Source organism: Podarcis filfolensis (assembly GCF_964270895.1).
Source record: "Podarcis filfolensis genome assembly, chromosome: 8".
In the NCBI taxonomy this organism is placed as follows: Eukaryota; Metazoa; Chordata; class Lepidosauria; order Squamata; family Lacertidae; genus Podarcis; species Podarcis filfolensis.
The window spans coordinates 71700993-71717989 of record NC_139611.1 but is presented as its reverse complement, the minus strand read 5'-3'; the positions used below and the strand labels follow the sequence as shown (position 1 = coordinate 71717989).

The 16997-nt window shown below is 44.3% G+C and overlaps 1 protein-coding gene across 1 annotated transcript; it reads right to left on the bottom strand.

Annotated features, from left to right (window-relative positions):
* Positions 1-2794: 2794 nt before the first annotated feature.
* LOC310768951 (sushi, nidogen and EGF-like domain-containing protein 1) lies at positions 2795-13333 on the bottom strand. Its single transcript, XM_083627928.1, has 7 exons — positions 13181-13333; positions 11134-11169; positions 10463-10593; positions 9630-9911; positions 8942-9079; positions 3978-4147; positions 2795-2948 (listed from the first exon to the last, which is right to left on the bottom strand). Exons 1-7 carry the CDS (start codon positions 13215-13217, stop codon positions 2945-2947), a joined length of 798 nt encoding a protein of 265 aa, XP_083484054.1. The 5' UTR covers positions 13218-13333; the 3' UTR covers positions 2795-2944.
* Between the last annotated feature and the right edge of the window lie 3664 nt (positions 13334-16997).

The window sequence follows — 16997 nt, the reverse complement described above, 5'->3', positions numbered from 1 at the left end:
CGGGGAAATGTAAGAAGCCAATCAATGGCAGCCCTGAAAATGAATAGGACCATTTTGAACAAAAATAATGAAAAAGATTTCCAAAAGAAACTGCAATGGATGCTCAGGTTGCAAACGTGATCTGTGCGGGAGGCACGTTCACAACCCGCAGCATTCACAACCCGCAGCGCCATGTCTGCACATGCGCGGGTCACAATTTGGCGTTTTTGTGCATGCGCAAAGCGCCGAAACCAGGAAGTAACCTGTTCCGGTATTTCCGGGTTTGGCATGGTGTACAACCCGAAAATGCGCAACCTGAAGCGTCTGTAACCCGAGGTATGACTTGACTGTATAGCAAATATAATGTTGCTGAACTAGGCCTTACATGAGAATAAGAAAAAGAAAAACTGCAAACAGGATGTGGGTTGACTGGACCAATAAAGATCCCCCTAATTGCACTAGATATCTTTCAGCAAGATATGAATGCAAAACAAGAAATATAACGATATTATACATTACTCAAAATTTCTGGTCTTCTGTTTTCATATAGCTTAGTGCGTTTCCGGGGCTTCTGACATGCTAGAACAGAGGTGAGGAACGTCTAGTCTGTAGCCTGATGTGGCCCCCCAGGGCTTTGAAACTGGCCCTCAGGAGTTTTTCCAGGCTACTACCCTCCTCCTGCATCATGCCAGTCACCAGTCGTGCCTTGCAAGGTCTTTTTGCCTGGCTGGAATGTGTCTCTGAACTTCGATAATGCCTCTTATTTGCCTGGTGGGAGAAGTGTGTGGTCCCATCAGAACTATGCACTTAAAGCAGTATCACAGCACTTCAAACAATCATGGCTGCCCCTCAAGCACTGGTCTTCAGCTGATGGATTGGGACCCACTAGAACATCACAGTCTTATCCAAGTTGGTTTGCAACACGACCGGAGCACTACCACCATGTGAATATAGGGTAAAAGGTTAAGAATTGGGTCCCCAAGTGCATGTTTGGGTAGGGTTGCCATATATCTGGGAAATCCCAGAGGAGTCCTGAATTTGGTTCCTTTTGGGGGTGGTTTTTTTAAAAATAAAACTGTAGCTAATGTCTGGGTTTGGGTGCTGTGTTGGTGGCACAATTGGCGGTGGTTAGTCTGAACAACTTTTTGGGGTGGGCCTCCTAAGAAAAGCTCAACAAATTTGTGGTGGGGTCTGGATTTTTACCTTTTGAAATATGGGAAATCTATGTATGGGTTAAAAGCGGGACCTGGGTCTGGGTCTGAATTCTTGGACACAGAGTGTTAAAGTGTGGACTTCTGCCTGGGATGATCAGGGCAAAATGTTACCATCATTGCCTTGTGTGGCAACCAATCGAGATCACATGACACCTCCCATTTCCCACAGTGTATTTCTCACCGGCACCCAGGCAGTGGCGCTGTTGCATCACAGATAGATTGCAGCTGGAACAAAATAAAAAAAATTCCTTCCAGCAGCACCTTGTTGTTGTTTAGTCGTGTCCAGCTCTTCGTGAGCCCATGGACCAGAGCACGCGATTTCCAGTGTCGTGCTGTGCCGGCCCGGCCCACAGAGGATCTCTGCAGGAATGATCTGGCTCATGCCCAATAAGCCTTGCTGACCCCTGTTGTAGGTGCTTCCATTCAGACTGTCACTATTTTGGGGTGGGATTCAATCACATAATGGCAAATGGAAGAAAAATATGGTATGTATGTATGTATGTATGTATGTATGTATATAAATAAATAAATAAATTCAGGTCACAGAATTAGAGTTGATGGGGAGGTCTTGTGCAACAAACTGGTTCTCCAAAAGACTCCTTTTGCTAAGAAATAAGGATGAGTCACGGATCAGAGATGAGTGGAAGTGTTTTGAAGAGTATCTCAGAGGGTATAATAGTCACTTTAACCTACAAGTAGGAATGAACATGTGAGCAGCAGATAACATTAAATAGAGGAGGATTTGAGATGAAAATGGGTAGAATAATAGATTATGCAGCAGACAAAAGACTACCCAGAATGCCATGGAGAGATGGACTGGAAAGTCTGAGGATAAGAGATAATGATGAATATTGTTTGGTGTTTGTGTAACTTGCAAAAATGCATTATTATTATTATTATTATTATTATTATTATTATTGACAGCAACAACAGACTCTTTGCAGAGAACAGCAGCTGACAACATAATATCCGCCACTGGCTTTAAACATGTGAGGTGTGGCTCATTATTTATCTCATGCACCTCGTATCTGGTCTTTGCACAGCGGTTGCACATCCTGCTTAATCTTTACATGCTCTGCAATGTAAATGTTAGCACATTGGTGACTTTAAAACACACACAGAGGCCACACATCCAATTCAACTGGAGCACAATGATTTGAGTTTGCGGATGCTGGTGGGGCTGACTCAGCACCTGGAACCAGTTTTCAAAGCCAGAGTTCATAACCTGGAAGGAACTGAGTCTTTCACACCCCGACTGGCGTTGTCTGCTCTGCATGATAGGCAGAAGCTCAATAGGTGCAGCTTCCCCATCACAGGGAAAAGCAGCAATGTCGAGAGGAAAGTGCCATGGTCTGGATTTCTGCTGCTGCTGCTTGAGGCATTGGGGCACTGCCAGAAGAGTCTTTGCTTTCCACTGTGACAGTGAAGGGGGTCAAGGTTCAGAAGGCACGACTTTCATGTAAGATTAAGCCTCCACACCCTCTGTTCATCAAAGGCACACATGCACACATGCATGCACACACACACGCATGCCTGCATTTCTTGACTTCATAAAGCACGTTCAGCTCCAGTCACTCAGGGAACAGACAAAGGAGAGTAGCAACGAGAGCACAGCCATTTTATTGGTACGCCATAATCAGCCATGGCTCCAAGCCTATAGGGGGCAGCAGAGGGATCTTTGCAAAGATTTGAGTACATCCTGTCTTGACACGGGTGGATGAGGAGGGGGCTCTCTTGAGTAGCAGGTGGTCTCATCTAGTCAAAAGAGACAGAAACATTTGTACTGAAAAGCAGATCCCTACTCCTGCCCGTTTTAGCAACTTGCTAATTTTTTCTTAACAGCCTCTGCCACATCTCCACCCACACATTATTAAGGGAACATTGTGACAGCTTGGAAGATTAAAACACAAGCCTAGAATGAGCATGTCACCAGCAGAGGCAGCTTCCAGTATCCTTGTCCATAAAGAACAGTGCATGTGTGTAGGGATCTTTTAAAAAATGCAATACAGTGCCAGATTCATGTATAAGCTAAACAAGCTATAGCTTAGGGCCCCACTCTCTTGGGGACCCCCCAAAAAAGTAAAGGAAAAAAAACCTGGATGTACATTTCCAAAATATAAGACAAAAAAAACCAGTAAAATAAAATCTACACACAGCAACAGTGTTTTGTGTTGTGTAGGATCCTATGATGTAAGTACTGGGCCCCGCCTGCTAGCCTGCTCCCTAAAATGTCACTGGTTTTCTCATTTCTATATATAGGGTGCCTACATTCTGCTATTTATAATTATTAGTTGTTTGCATCATATATTTACACCTATTATTTTTTCATGTTATAGCAAGTTTCTAGAGACTAGATTATGAGTCTTTGTAAACTGAGTTTCTAAAGGAACTTTTGTTATTGCCAAATGCCATTGTGTTTGCATTATTAAGTTTGTTATGAATTTAAAAAATCATTTTAAGTTAGAGCTTAATAATTATTTCACTGTTAACATACTTCTTAATTGTATTTCACTATTAAAATGCTTCTTCTTAATTGTATTTCAGTTCAACAATTACTTTGATAAACTTTGTTATGTGAAAATGGCTTTAGATACCTATTAGGTCCACAAATTACCATATAGCATATATTCAACAACAAAAAAACAGCAACAAATTGTTGTTGACAAAGGACAGCTGGACATATAAAGGGCCTCATCAAACCTAAATCAGGCCCTGATGTAATATAAGTATTATTAAAACAATCCACACAAAAACACCCCTCTCAAAGGACACTCTGGCACTTACTCCAAGCATTTGCTCTTCTCCGTTGTGTCTCCGATCACAATCTCATCCACTTGGAACACCCATCGCCCCGGAAACTGCACGTTGGTGGTTTGTGTGATATTGAGGACACTGGGAGTGCGTGATGCTGGGATGTTGTAAAAGTTTTTCTTGTCTCCACTGTCAAATCCAGCCTAGGGAGTGGAGACAGGAGAAAAGCAATTTACTGTCCAACCCCACAGCATAGGAAACATTCTCCTCAGTCTCGATCCCTTTCTGCATATTCATGTATGTGTGCAAATGTTTGGTTGACTTTAACTCCTAGTAAATTCGCAAAAATGTATAAAACATTGCTGGAAATGTAAGGAAAAAGAAAGCACCTTTTATCATATGTGGTGGAATTGTAAGGTAGCAAAAGGATTTTGGGAAACAGTATATAATGAGTTGAAAAAAAATATTTAAAATAACCTTTGTTAAAAAAGCCTGAAGCCTTCCTTTTAGGAATTCTAGGTGCTGAAATCCCACAGGAGCAGAAAAGGCTATTTATGTATGCGGCCATGGCAGTGCGGATGTTACTGGCCCAGAGATGGAAAGAAGATAAAGTTCCTACCAGAGAAGAATGGTAGATGAAGTTAATGGACTATGCTGAAATGGGTAAAATGACCGGAAGAGTCAGAAATCAGGAAGATGAAAATTTCAATAAGAAATTGGGAAAAATTATAATTTATCTTAAAGAGCATTGTAAACAGTTAAAGTCGTTAGTAGGATTGGAATATCACTTGTAGTTTAAGGTTGAATGCTACACATAATGGAGAGGTAAAAGATTTGGCTTATCATAAAAGATATGGGAGGAAAGGATTAATAATAGGACCCACCAAGGGGAGGATGGAAGTCCAGGAGATTCCTTGGAATCTTGTTTTTATGATTGATGTTTGATATATTTTTGTAAAATTTTAAGTTGAAAAGCCAAATGTGTGTGTGTGCGTATATATATTTAAAAAATGTTGGGTTTACCCCCTGCCACTTCCTTTTCCCCGCCTCACGTCTCAGATGTACTACCTGTATGCATAAGAATGTAAGGTCAGTGGCTCATCAAGTCCAGCATCCTGGCCAACCAGATGTCTATGGGAAGCCAGCAAGCAGGTCCTAAGCACACAGCACCTGTAGTTCCCACAAACTGGTCTTTGGAAGCATGAAGTGGAGGTAGAAAATAGCCAACAGGCTTAGGAGAGTTGCTGATGGCTTTGTCCTCCATCAGAGGCCAACTTGTGAAGAAGATTTGGAGGGGGGCGATGACACATGCATGTGATGTCAGGTTGGGAGGAGCTAGGAGGTGGAGCCGAATGTGGCAGCAGTGTGGCCTCATTGGCCAGTGGCTCCTCCTCTCTGGTGCTCAGCCTCCTCCTCCTCTTCCAACTGCCGCCACTGGCTGGGGGCTGCTTCCCCCCTCCTTCTCCTCCTCAGCAGCAGCAGCAGGAGGAGAATACTTCCAACCGAAGAGGAGTGGCAGATTAAATTAATGGATTATGCTGAAATGACAAAATTTACTGGAAGAATAGAAAACCACGGAGAAACAACTTTTAATAAAGAATGGGGAAGATTCATGGACTATCTGATAAACAACTAAGCTCATTAGCAGGATTAATCTAAAACAACTGTTAAATAATAATAATATATAATAATAATTTATTATTTATACCCCACCCATCTGGCTGGGTTTCTCCAGCCACTCTGGACAGCTTCTAACAGAATATTAAAATACAATAACCTATTAAACATTAAAAGCTTCCCTAAACAGGGCTACCTTCACATGTCTTTAAAAAGTCTGATAGTTGTTTTTCTCTTTGATATCTGGTGGGAGGGCGTTCCACAGGGCGGGTGCCACTACCGAGAAGGCCCTCTGACTGGTTCCCTGTAACTTGGCTTCTCATAGCGAGGGAACTACCAGAAGGCCCTTGGCACTGGACCTCAGTGTCCGGGCAGAACAATGGGGGTGGATATATTTGTTAAGGAAAACACAGGGAGTAACTAATAAATAGAATTAATTGGGAGGTGCAGTAATGAAAATTAAAGCATAAGAAACCACAGAAGGAGTGGGGAGGGAAGTCAAACGATGTGTTTTTATTGGAAAACTTATTTAATTTGTAAGATTGCTAACAATTTCAGAAATTGAAAAATAAAATTTCTTTTAAAAAAGGAGAAGGAGGAGGAGACACGACTGGCCTCCCTCGCCCCCTGAATTTTTTTTAACAATTATTGAGAGGTCCTCAAAAGAGTGAGGATTAGACACTCTTTGAAAGCCATCAAAGCTGGTGGCCATCACTGCCTCAAGCAGGGATAGAGAATCTGGAATGTCATGTTGAGCAGCTTGGAAGAAGGGCAGGACATATCTGTAAATAAGAACCACCCAGGCTCCAGATCAGGGCAAATATCTGTGTGACAGCGGAATAACTGCAGCAGAATCTTCAAGAGTGGGTTTTTAGGTTTGTTTGTTTTTGCACTGGCAACTGAAAGCTGATTTAGCAATAGCCAGATGTGATTGTGTGGTTGCTGTGAAATAGCCCTAAAGCACATTATAGCCACAGGAATATGGAACTTCAGAATTCGGGAACTGAGACTTTCAGCTTTCATTTAGAAAACATAGAAACACCACAAGCAAACACTCAACTTCCCTTATTGTTGGATGCCTGCTTCCTGAAATTGTTCAAGCAAAGCTTTGCACATTTCAGAAGCTAGAAGCATTAATGAATCAGATTTCCAGAGACCAGAGGTCAGAAATGCCATGCCCTTGTTCCTTGTTCCTCCTTCGAGTTGCAGAAGCAGAATAAATGAAAAAGCAAAACCTTCAGAATAAATTCATGGATAAGGTAAAGGTAAAGGGACCCCTGACCATTAGGTCCAGTTGTGACCGACTCTGGGGTTGCGGCGCTCATCTCGCTTTATTGGCCAAGGGAGCCGGTGTACAGCTTCCGGGTCATGTGGCCAGCATGACTAAGCTGCTTCTGGAGATCCAGAGCAGCGCATGGAAACGCCATTTACCTTCCCGCTGGAGTGGTACCTATTTATCTACTCACACTTTGACGTGCTTTCAAACTGCTAGGTTGGCAGGAGCAGGGACCGAGCAACAGGATCTCACCCTGTTGCAGGGATTTGAACTGCCGACCTTGTGATCGGCAAGTCCTAGGCTCCACGGTTTAACTCACAGCGCCACCTGTGTCCCATTCATCGATAAGAGGAACATGCAATTTCCCTCATTCTGCGTAATTAAATTTGGGTTGTGGAATCCAAGTTCATTGCCACTGCATTTGGGGTGCAAAATAGTTACAGGAAAAGTAAAGCCCTAGCAGTAGAGACCCCTCCCTTGCCAAAAAACCCATCACAATGAAAATCCAGGACCCGCCCCCCAGATATCAGCAATTAGTGCTGGGCCAATCTTTGCCATAACTGCTGATATAACTGGAACAAAAATACAATAACACCTCCAATTTCTTTCCAGTTAGTGAGTTAATGGGCTGACATTCAGATAGTATTTTAAGACAGCCTTCCTTAACCTGGTGCCCTCCAGCTGCTTTTGGATCGCAACTCCCATCAGCCCCAGGCCACATGGCCAGTGATCAGGGGATGATGGGGGCTGTAGTCTAGTGGCATGCGGAGGACACCAAGTTGGCGGAAAGCTGATGTAGGTTATGCATTGCACCTTACAGTACAATTTCGACTTTCATGAAATCACTGTGGATGGAAATATTGATCTGTTGGACTGTTCACATGGCAGTTTAACTCTGTACATGGATAGCCTGCTGTTTCTGATTTCAGCAAGGCAGCTTATACCCATCATCTGCAGGTGGTTTCTCCCATCTGATCGCTTACAAAGCCAGGCCTGCTTAAGAGCAGAATCGGCACAGATGCATACAAAGCATATCTGGATATCATGGTGAAGCATCCTTTGCAGGGAGTTGGGTCCCTTCCAACTCTACAATTCTATGATTCTAAAGTTAAACGCTAAGGGCTTAGCCACACCTCCATTTACTCCACTTCTGAATTGGAACAGATGGCAGGTTTCCCATGGATTGGTGTTTGTTCTGATTTAGTGCTAAATACAGGGGGGGGGGTTGGGGGGGAAGCTTTGGGGCAAAGGCACTTCCACTTGGACGCATGCCTAGAAAATGTGAGATAAGCAGAAAACAGCTCAGACCCATGCTTCCTAGGCATGGGAGAAGCAGGAATGCGGATGAGCTCTTAATCTGTCCATTAAGAAAAAGGGGGGGAACTGTCCCCCCCATTAATACTTAAGGGTTGTATCCAAGTCAAAGTCACTTGGCTGTATACTTGTTCCCCTGGCAAAATATTCTGCAGCAGCGGGAAGTTGTTGCACAAGAGAACACAGAAGCAAGTTGCTGGTAGTTTTATTGAGCAACAAGTTCTCACTAACGCAACTGTTTCACTGGAGTTCTCCCTTGTGTTGCGGAGTCCTCCATTGCACAGAATGAAAACTTGCCCACCTGCTTGTGCAGACAGAGAACATTGGATGCAACCCATAATGAGTATCCCAAACACCTTTTCTCACAAAACAAATGTGGTTTTGTTTTGTTTTAATCTCAATTTAAAACATATACGGTGGTACCTCGGGTTTCAGACGCTTCAGGTTACAGACTCCGCTAACCCAGAAATAGCACCTCGGGTTAAGAACTTTGCTTCAGGATGAGAACAGAAATTGTGTAGCGGCAGCAGGAGCCCCCATTAGCTAAAGTGGTGCTTCGGGTTAAAAACAGTTTCAGGTTAAGAACGGACCTCCGGAACCAATTAAGTTCTTAACCCGAGGTACCACTGTTTTTTGATACTTTTGGTTTTGGCCAAAGGCTCTGGAGAAGCATGAAACCCAAAGGATGTTCTGACCCACATGTTGGTCTGGGAGGTCAGAGACCAGGTCAGTTTCATATCGGAATCTGCAAAGGTCAGATTCCCTCAGTGTTCCTATTCAGATCAAATACCTGTGCAGGGGTTCCCCCAAGGCCTGTCCTGGGATGTCCACCGCTTGCTATCCCGGTTGTCCACTGGATGTCGGCATAATTCAAAATGATGAAAGCGATTTGGTTATTGGTGGTCAAGACAGCCTGGAAAGTGTTGGTCTGCAGCAGAAAGAAAAGAGACATGGGACTGTGGAGCTACGGACAGCACAAAGAGATGCAGCTCTGTCTCTGGGGCACACAAAGTAGGAGGGCTACATGGGGAAGTCTTCTTCATCAAGAGTGATAGGGAAATCATCTAGATTAGGGACAGAGGAACCTGAGGTTTTCCAGATGTTGGTGGCTGGAGTCCAACAACAGGTTCCCCATCCGTTCCTCTTGTTACCACATTTTCACATTGCATATTAAGGGTTAGGGCAGGGGAGGAACCTCAGACCCGGGGACTGAATGTTACAAACCTCTGACTTTTGTGTGGCTGTGTCATGGACTGGCTGGATGCAGAGGAATGGTGGGAGGCACCAGATGGGGAACCTCCAAGGTGAAAAGGGTCAGAGGGATGGTGGTGGGACAATGCTGAGTGGTCAGGGAGAGTAGAGGCATTTTTGGCAAGTGTTGCCCTTGTAAGTTTCATCTGCTGAAAGTCCCTTTTCTGCTCCACCCAGGGCCCTATCATCTCCTGCAGCTGGCTACTATAGGTCAGGGAGAGGCCTACCTTTTTTGAAGCACTTCCAAAGTAGGCGACACGGTCCCAGGTAGCAACCAAGGCCCAGACAGCTGTGAAAGACATCTCTGGGAAGTACTGGTTGATGTCTGCGGTACAGAGGCTAAGCACTGCAGAGTCCTGAGTCTGTCTCCAGAGGACATCCCCGCCTCTAGTATTGTCAACATCCCCCCAATAGGGGGCGACAAAGGGTGACCCTAAATCCAGCGGGAAAGGGTCGGGTGTGTACTGTGAGACATTCACACCAAAGGAGACCACCCCGTTGTTGTTGACCTGAAGAAAGGAGAGAGATACAGGTGTGAATGACAGCAGGTAGGTAGACCGAGAGATATAGGGTTGGCGTCATAGGAGTCAACTCCTAGAAGCTGAGGTCCCTTCAGCCCCCCATTAAAATATTTGAGGGGCTTGGACTCCCCCAAAGTTGATGGACGTTGCCATTCAAATGGTGTGTGTGTGTGTATGTGACATCATGTGATTTATCATGCAGGATGGGGCTTACTCTCCCCTCCCCCCAATATTTTATTCAAGTTGGCACCCCTGGTTGGTGTAATTGAACACCTGCCAACCCTGACCTCAGAAATGAGGAGAATCAGTAGGCGGCAACAGTGATGGTGAGGAGGTAGAACGTTGCCCAAGGTTCCTTGAAACCTGGAATCAGCAATGGATGGATGCATAGATGGACAACTAGATTAGATAGCAAGACTGAAGATGGGCCAGTACCAGCCAGCCTGCTAGATCTCATTGACAGGTGGGCAGAGTTCTGCACCACCCACTCTTCTGGTTAAGAAACATGTAGACTGGGGCTTTGGCCAGGCATTACGTACGTAGAGTGAGCTGTACTTTTTGCCATAGAAGCTGAAGGGCACTGCAGTGATGATCTTTGTAGATGTCCCATCATCTGACTTGGGGTTCTTTGTGTCACCCTGTGCAGTCCCATAAGGGTACATCAATGATTCTAGAGGAAAAGGGAGCATCTTGTTAGAGCCCAAGCCAGCAACTCATTTTACAGAAGGCCCCTTGGGGAGGAGGGAGGGCTATGTGTTTGGCCAGCCTCTCCTCCCTCTATCTGGGTCTGAAGCTGCATAAAGCGCACAAACGTCTCCCAAAGGATCTTGGGAACTATGGTTTGTTAAGGGTGCTGGGAACTAGCCCTGCAAGGGAGTGAACTGCTGTTCCCAGGATTCTTGGGGGAAACCCATGTGCTTTAACATACGGCATGTATACAGCCTGAATGTGTCCTTTATAAGAAAACGCTTAGGATCTCCCCCAGGATCAGGAAGCCTGCAAAATTCTCCTTCAAACCTTCCCACTGAACATGGGAATTGGGGGTGGAATCAGTGGGGGCGGAGGTCTTAAGGTGCCTGGAATCCTCCACCACACATTCTTGCAATGTTTGGTGGAGTAATGCCTGAATGTTTTATAAGTGTACTGCCATTCATTTGTTCAAGGCAATTCCCCAGCCCAAATTCAGGCCCACGAGTCAAGTGGATCTTACCATTGGAGGCATCGGCTGGAGAGGTCAGGGTTGACCCTAAAGAGCAGCAAGAGAGAAAACCATGAGATCTGTTTCATGTTTACAGGCATACACAGGGAGAGACAAGAGTTTTTTATGCAGATGCCAGAAGTGTTCCATTGCGTTTCAAATCGAGATTTGATCTCGGAGGTCTTAGTTGACCACAAGCTTGACCTGAGTCAACAGGGTGATGCAGCAGCAAAAGAGCGAGCGAGAGCGAGAGAGCGAGCCAGTGCTATCTAGATTGTACTGTGTGTCTGCTGGTGCATTTCCACCACCCTGACCTTTCTGCCCCCCTGTTCCTCCTCTTCCTCTCTCTGCTGGTAAACAGTAGCAATAAGATTGATGCCCCTACTACTGAATATGCTATCTCATCCAAGGCTTGCCAGAAGACAACGCAGCCATCTAGCCACACGTATACTCTGTAACCAATCAGTGAAGCCCAAGCTACCATGGCTGGCAAGAGAACATTCTCGGTGTACTTCACAACTGTGGGACGTATGATTCAGATACCTATAACATTGCCTCACCCCTTATATACCCAAACTGGCCTCTGTACTTTGCAGGAGAGGGCCTTTGCAAATATTATCTAACCAGGAAGCCCATTCCATAATAATTAGGAATTGGTCTTTAGTGCAGTTTCACCTACCTATTGGAACTCACATCAGACAGATGCTGTTGTTAATTGTCTTTTCGACCCTTTCCCAGCAAGATTTTTCAATGGCTATTTCTACCCTGTCTTAATTTTGTGATAAGAATGTATCTGTAAATTCTTACCACGGTTTTAAAATAGTGTTTATATATATATATATTATTGATGAAGTTTTTGTGGTTAAACCTTTTGGTGATGTTGTATTGGAAGGGATAGCTCAGTCCGTACAGCATGAGACTGTTAATCTCGGGATTGTAAATCTGAGCCCCACATTGGGCAAAAAGAGTCCTGCATTGCAGGGAGCTGGTGACCCTCGCAGTCCCTTCCAACGGTTCAATTCTATGATTCTATAAAATGAAATGATAAGAAGAGCCCCATCCTTCAGTGGGTTTGAAGAAGACCTACCTTTATCAATTGATTTGATCTGAGTCACAAAACTAGATGGGCTCGTCAGCAGGATCACGCCAGAGTGCCGAAAGTCCAGCACCTTGGATCAATCCTGCTGATGAGCACAACATGCCTTTCCATCCAGCACTGGTACTCTGGGCTCATGGAGAAAGTCAGCAGTCAGGAAGGCCGACAGACATTGAGAAGGCCCAGAGATTTTAAGGAGGCTAAAGACACCTTGGACCCCTGCGGGTGGGGCAAGTAAAGAGGCAGATAGGAAAGAACAACCAGGAGACTTGAAATGTGTTCCCAATAGTTCCATGAAAATCAGGGCTTGTATTCAAGTCCTTTTAAGTCTGGCTCCAATTGCAAGGCCAACTGGGATTGGTTCCTCACTCGGGAGTTTCTGATCAGAGCTCTGGAGTGGAGATGATCCCTGCCAAAAGCATGGCTTGAATTTAGTGCCAGCTTCTAGACCCACTGGGTGGTTGAGCCCCACTGGGATCAACTGCTCCACCACACTGCAAAGGAAGAAATGTCTCACTGGACATTTTGGTGACCTTAGGTGTCTATCATGCATTCCACCTGTCAAAGTGGCCCACGAGGAGTGGGGGAGCTAAGAAATTGGCCCACTGGGCTGAAAAAGTCCCTAACAAATTGGTTTCTGTACTCCTGATTTTATACAATATCCCCAGCCACTTCCACAATTGCTGTATTTCCTTTTTGTAAAATTGTTCTTCTAAAAATAAATTGATAATTATAAATCATCTTGTCTATTTTTAACTGAAAAGCACGGCAGAAACGTTGAATGAAACAACGAACTTTTAAAATTCCTCCACACATTGTGAATGTAGCTGTAGTAGACTCCTGCCAGGTCAAGTCAACCCAAAATTGAACCTACTTTTACAATAAGTTAAGATGAGGCTTGATCTGCCATTCACGGAGAAAACAGCCCAAAGCAAAGAACTGGCTTCTGCGTCTCCTACTTACCCACTGCCAGCAGAAGGAAAACAGATATAGTTTCCATCCTGGCTGCTCCTTTGTCCTGGACCTGCAGTGTCTTAAGCGTATTTCAGGTGCCTTCTATGCCTCCTCCAGCCAAGAAAGGATGTGTGGGGTGGATCTACACCTGATATTTATCTTGACCCTGCCTTCCACACCTAGCTTGACAAAAAGAGAACAAACAGTTCTCATAAGGAAAGGGGACCTTAATCAAATAGCAGGCCGTTTCAACAGTCTAATCCCATTGAATTTCTTTGCACAACTTGTTTTTTGGTGAGAAATGGGCCAACACCACAAAAGGCACAATGGTCTCCTGGGTGGAGTCGGAATGGGGGGGTGGGATACGTCCACAATTGTGTGCATAGGCAAACAAACCTAGCACCAAGAATGTTCTAGGTGCTGCTCAGTGTGGCAAAATGATGCAGAGCATTTGAGCATCCGGTTTATTTTTGATGGGCAGAATAATGCTCAACACCTTTGACAGATAAATGGAATGAAATAATATTTTTAGCTGTAAGCTATCTTGAGTCCCTGTCAGGGAAAAAGGCAGAATAATAATAATAATAATAATAATAATAATAATAATAATAATGGAAACTGGAAGCTTGATCAGGAACCAACTAGAGAGTAAATCCTATTGATCTCAATGGGACTTAGTTCTGAGTAAAAATGCTTAGGTTTGCTGTGTAAGCAGACTGCCTAGTCTTTGCACAGTTACCTGGCAGTAAACTCCATTGAATACAGCTGGGCTTCCTTCCGAGTAGACAGTCTAAGGCTCCCTTTACAATAAAGGAATCAACACTCCACGTGTTTCCTAAAAGATTGCTGGCCGCTGAAGCATTCCAATTATAGAATTTAAAGTGGATTGGTGACGTTTTCCTTCAAAATGATTGTAAGGGCTTTCTGTGCCAGCTTCACTATTTCCTTCATTCATTGCAAGTATTTTATTTTCAGTAGAAACAGGACTCCACTTTTGCACCTCCACATTCCACTTTTAATTGTTCTCCAAAACGTGGAGGGGAGGAAAAAGGGAAAAACGAGACATTCCAGGATGAAATCAGAAACCAGGACGGCTTCTGTAATTCTGGGACTGTCCCTGGAAAATAGGGACACTTGGAAGGGTATTGGTGAAACGTGAAAAACACGTTACCTCATTCACGTGCCAGAACATCTCCCAAATACTGGAGCAAAAGTAGATGACAACATCACTCCTGCTTGGAAAAAAGTCATGGACCTTTGTTCTTCTGCTTCTGTAGCACTGCAATGGAGTCAACACCCAAATGCAAAATGACCCTAGATTTACTATAAAAAAACCCCCAAACCAAAAAAACCCCATGCAATTTTGTGAAACAGCTGGCAGGTTTGGTAATGCAAAGAGTTTTATCTTTATTTATCATCAGCCTAGATCTTTACATTTGAGGATCCTGTCTAGTCGTTTCTATCATCTGGATCTGCTTGCCAGGAAAGCAAATTTGCCTGCTTTCTTTTCAAAAGAAAGAAAAATGAAGCTTGTTTGATCATGTCATCGCATGTGTTGACACATTCTTAGTCATCAGTGAAGTTTTTGTCCTCATGTCTCACCTGACACCTGGACTTCAATCCCCAGCTTGTTCTTTGGTTAGCCCTTAATGCAAATCCCATTGAACACCATGAAAATCAGTGGACCTTATCTCAGCTGAGCCTCAAAACCTTTATGCTAATATTAACCAACATTTCCCTAATTCTTGCAAGGTGATAGATGTGCCTTTATCCCCCAAATGCCATGATGTCTCCTTGCCAGAGACATAGGAGGTTTTGCATGTAGAGAGTCCAGTAAATGACATCACCAGGTTGGGCTGAGGAAGATTCCTGTCAAAAACCCTACAGAGTTGCTACCAGTTGTGATGGAAAAGTTTGTTTTTGCTGGGCAGGTTGGTTCACCAAGTGTTTTCTTTTTCTTTTTCCCTGCCAGCAAATGGTTAACAAACAGCAGCTTATGATTGACCTGGGTTCCAGGAGGGGGAGTTGAAAAGGAGAAGATTTTGAGAGACAGTTTTGTAGGTTGGGAGAATAGGTTGGGAAATAGAGAGAGTTGGTTTTGGGTGGAAACATCCACTCTGAGGAATATATCACAAGCTAGAGAAAGGAGTCTCTGAGCTTAGTGTGAAGGACAGTGTGTGGTGTCCTGTTAGAGTAATTAAAGGTAAAGGTTAAGGGATCCCTGACCATTAGGTCCAGTCGTGACCGACCCTGTGGTTGCGGCGCTCATCTCGCTTTACTGGCTGAGGGAGCCGGCGTACAGCTTCCGGGTCATGTGGCCAGCATGACTAAGCCGCTTCTGGCGAACCAGAGCAGTGCACGGAAACGCTGTTTACCTTCCCACCAGAGCAGTACCTATTTATCTACTTGCACTTTGATGTGCTTTTGAACTGCTAAGTTGGCAGGAGCAGGGACCGAGCAATGGGAGCTCACCCCGTTGCAGGTATTCAAACCGCCGACCTTCTGATCAGCAAGTCCTAGGCTCTGTGGTTTAACCCACAGCGCATTAGACCAGGAATTAACTGGGAGGCTGAGTCTGAACCAGGAGAAGTAGAAGCTGGAAAGATACAATCTACTTAGGTCTCATTCCAGTCAAGAGGGGAGAGATTCTTCTACAAAAAGAGAAGACTCCTAAACCAGTGATCTCTTGGGTCTCTTACTTGGAGTACCTCAGGAGTAGGGTTGTCTAAGGGGTGTGTAACTGACAGGAAGTAACACCTTGTTTAAGAACCAAAGTATTAAGTGCCAACAGCTGTGCAACAACTGAGAAAGCACTGAAGTGAAATAACATTATAATCATTATAAAGTATCCTATGTTTTGCCTACTTGTGTCATAAACCTCCTTTGTTAATTAAAATATTTATTATTTCTTTGATCAAATCCTGCCTGAGACTCCAAATTATTAAGTTTTCCCTCACAGAACTCCCTCACAAGATAATCTGGGGTACTTTGTGGGAATTCGTGGAACTGGTGTTCTGTGAGGTTGGTGCACTATATTTAAGTGAGGGCGGGCCCAAGGGTGCTAGGGGAAAAAGTGCAGTTGCACCAGTCAGTAGTAAAACCTGTAATTTCTCCATGGACCACTTAAAAATTGCAGAGTGTCTTGACAGACCTGCCTGTTGTAGCAATTGTGACTCACTCTGCTTGATGCTGTATGATCTTTAATGGTGTTTCTCTTTCTTCTTTTATTTCTTATGTTGCATTTTACCATATTTGCAATTTGAAAACCACATCCTTCAAATTGTAGGTGTGCTTCATAGACGTTCTTGCACCATATGCACCACTACATATCAGGAACTGGGAAGGATGAATAGGTCCATTTTACAGAATCATAGAATTGTAGCGTTGGAAGGGATACCAAGGGTCATCTAGTCCAACCCTCTGCAATGCAGGAACCTAAAATGAATCATTCACGACAGATGGCCATCCAACCTCTGCTTAAAAACCTCCAAGGAAAGAGAGTCCACAACATCCCAAGGGAAATGGTTCCACTGCCAAACAGCTTCTTGTAACTTGAAGCCATTGGTTCAAGTCCTACCCTCCAGAGAAGGAGAAAACAAGCTTGTTCCCTCTTCCATGTGACAGTCTTTGAGATATTTGATATTTGAAGATGGCTATCATATCACCTCTGTCTCCTCTTTTCCAGCTAAACATACCCAGCTCCTTCAAATGCTCCTCATAAGGCTTGGTTTCCAGATCCCTGGCCATCTTGGTTGCCCTCCTCTGTACATGCTCCAGCTTGTCAACATCCTTCTTAAATTGTGGTGCCCAGAACTGGACACAGTAT

What these genes read in the sequence shown, in the direction of transcription:
- LOC310768951 (XM_083627928.1), bottom strand. Translation starts at nt 13,217, where the DNA reads ATGGAAACTATATCTGTTTTCCTTCTGCTGGCAGTGG. An exon ending in TCCAGCCGATGCCTCCAATG is followed by an intron (nt 10,594 to 11,133) that starts GTAAGATCCACT and finishes CTTTTCCTCTAG; the next exon opens with AATCATTGATGTACCCTTAT. An exon ending in TTGGAAGTGCTTCAAAAAAG is followed by an intron (nt 9,080 to 9,629) that starts GTAGGCCTCTCC and finishes TTTCTGCTGCAG; the next exon opens with ACCAACACTTTCCAGGCTGT.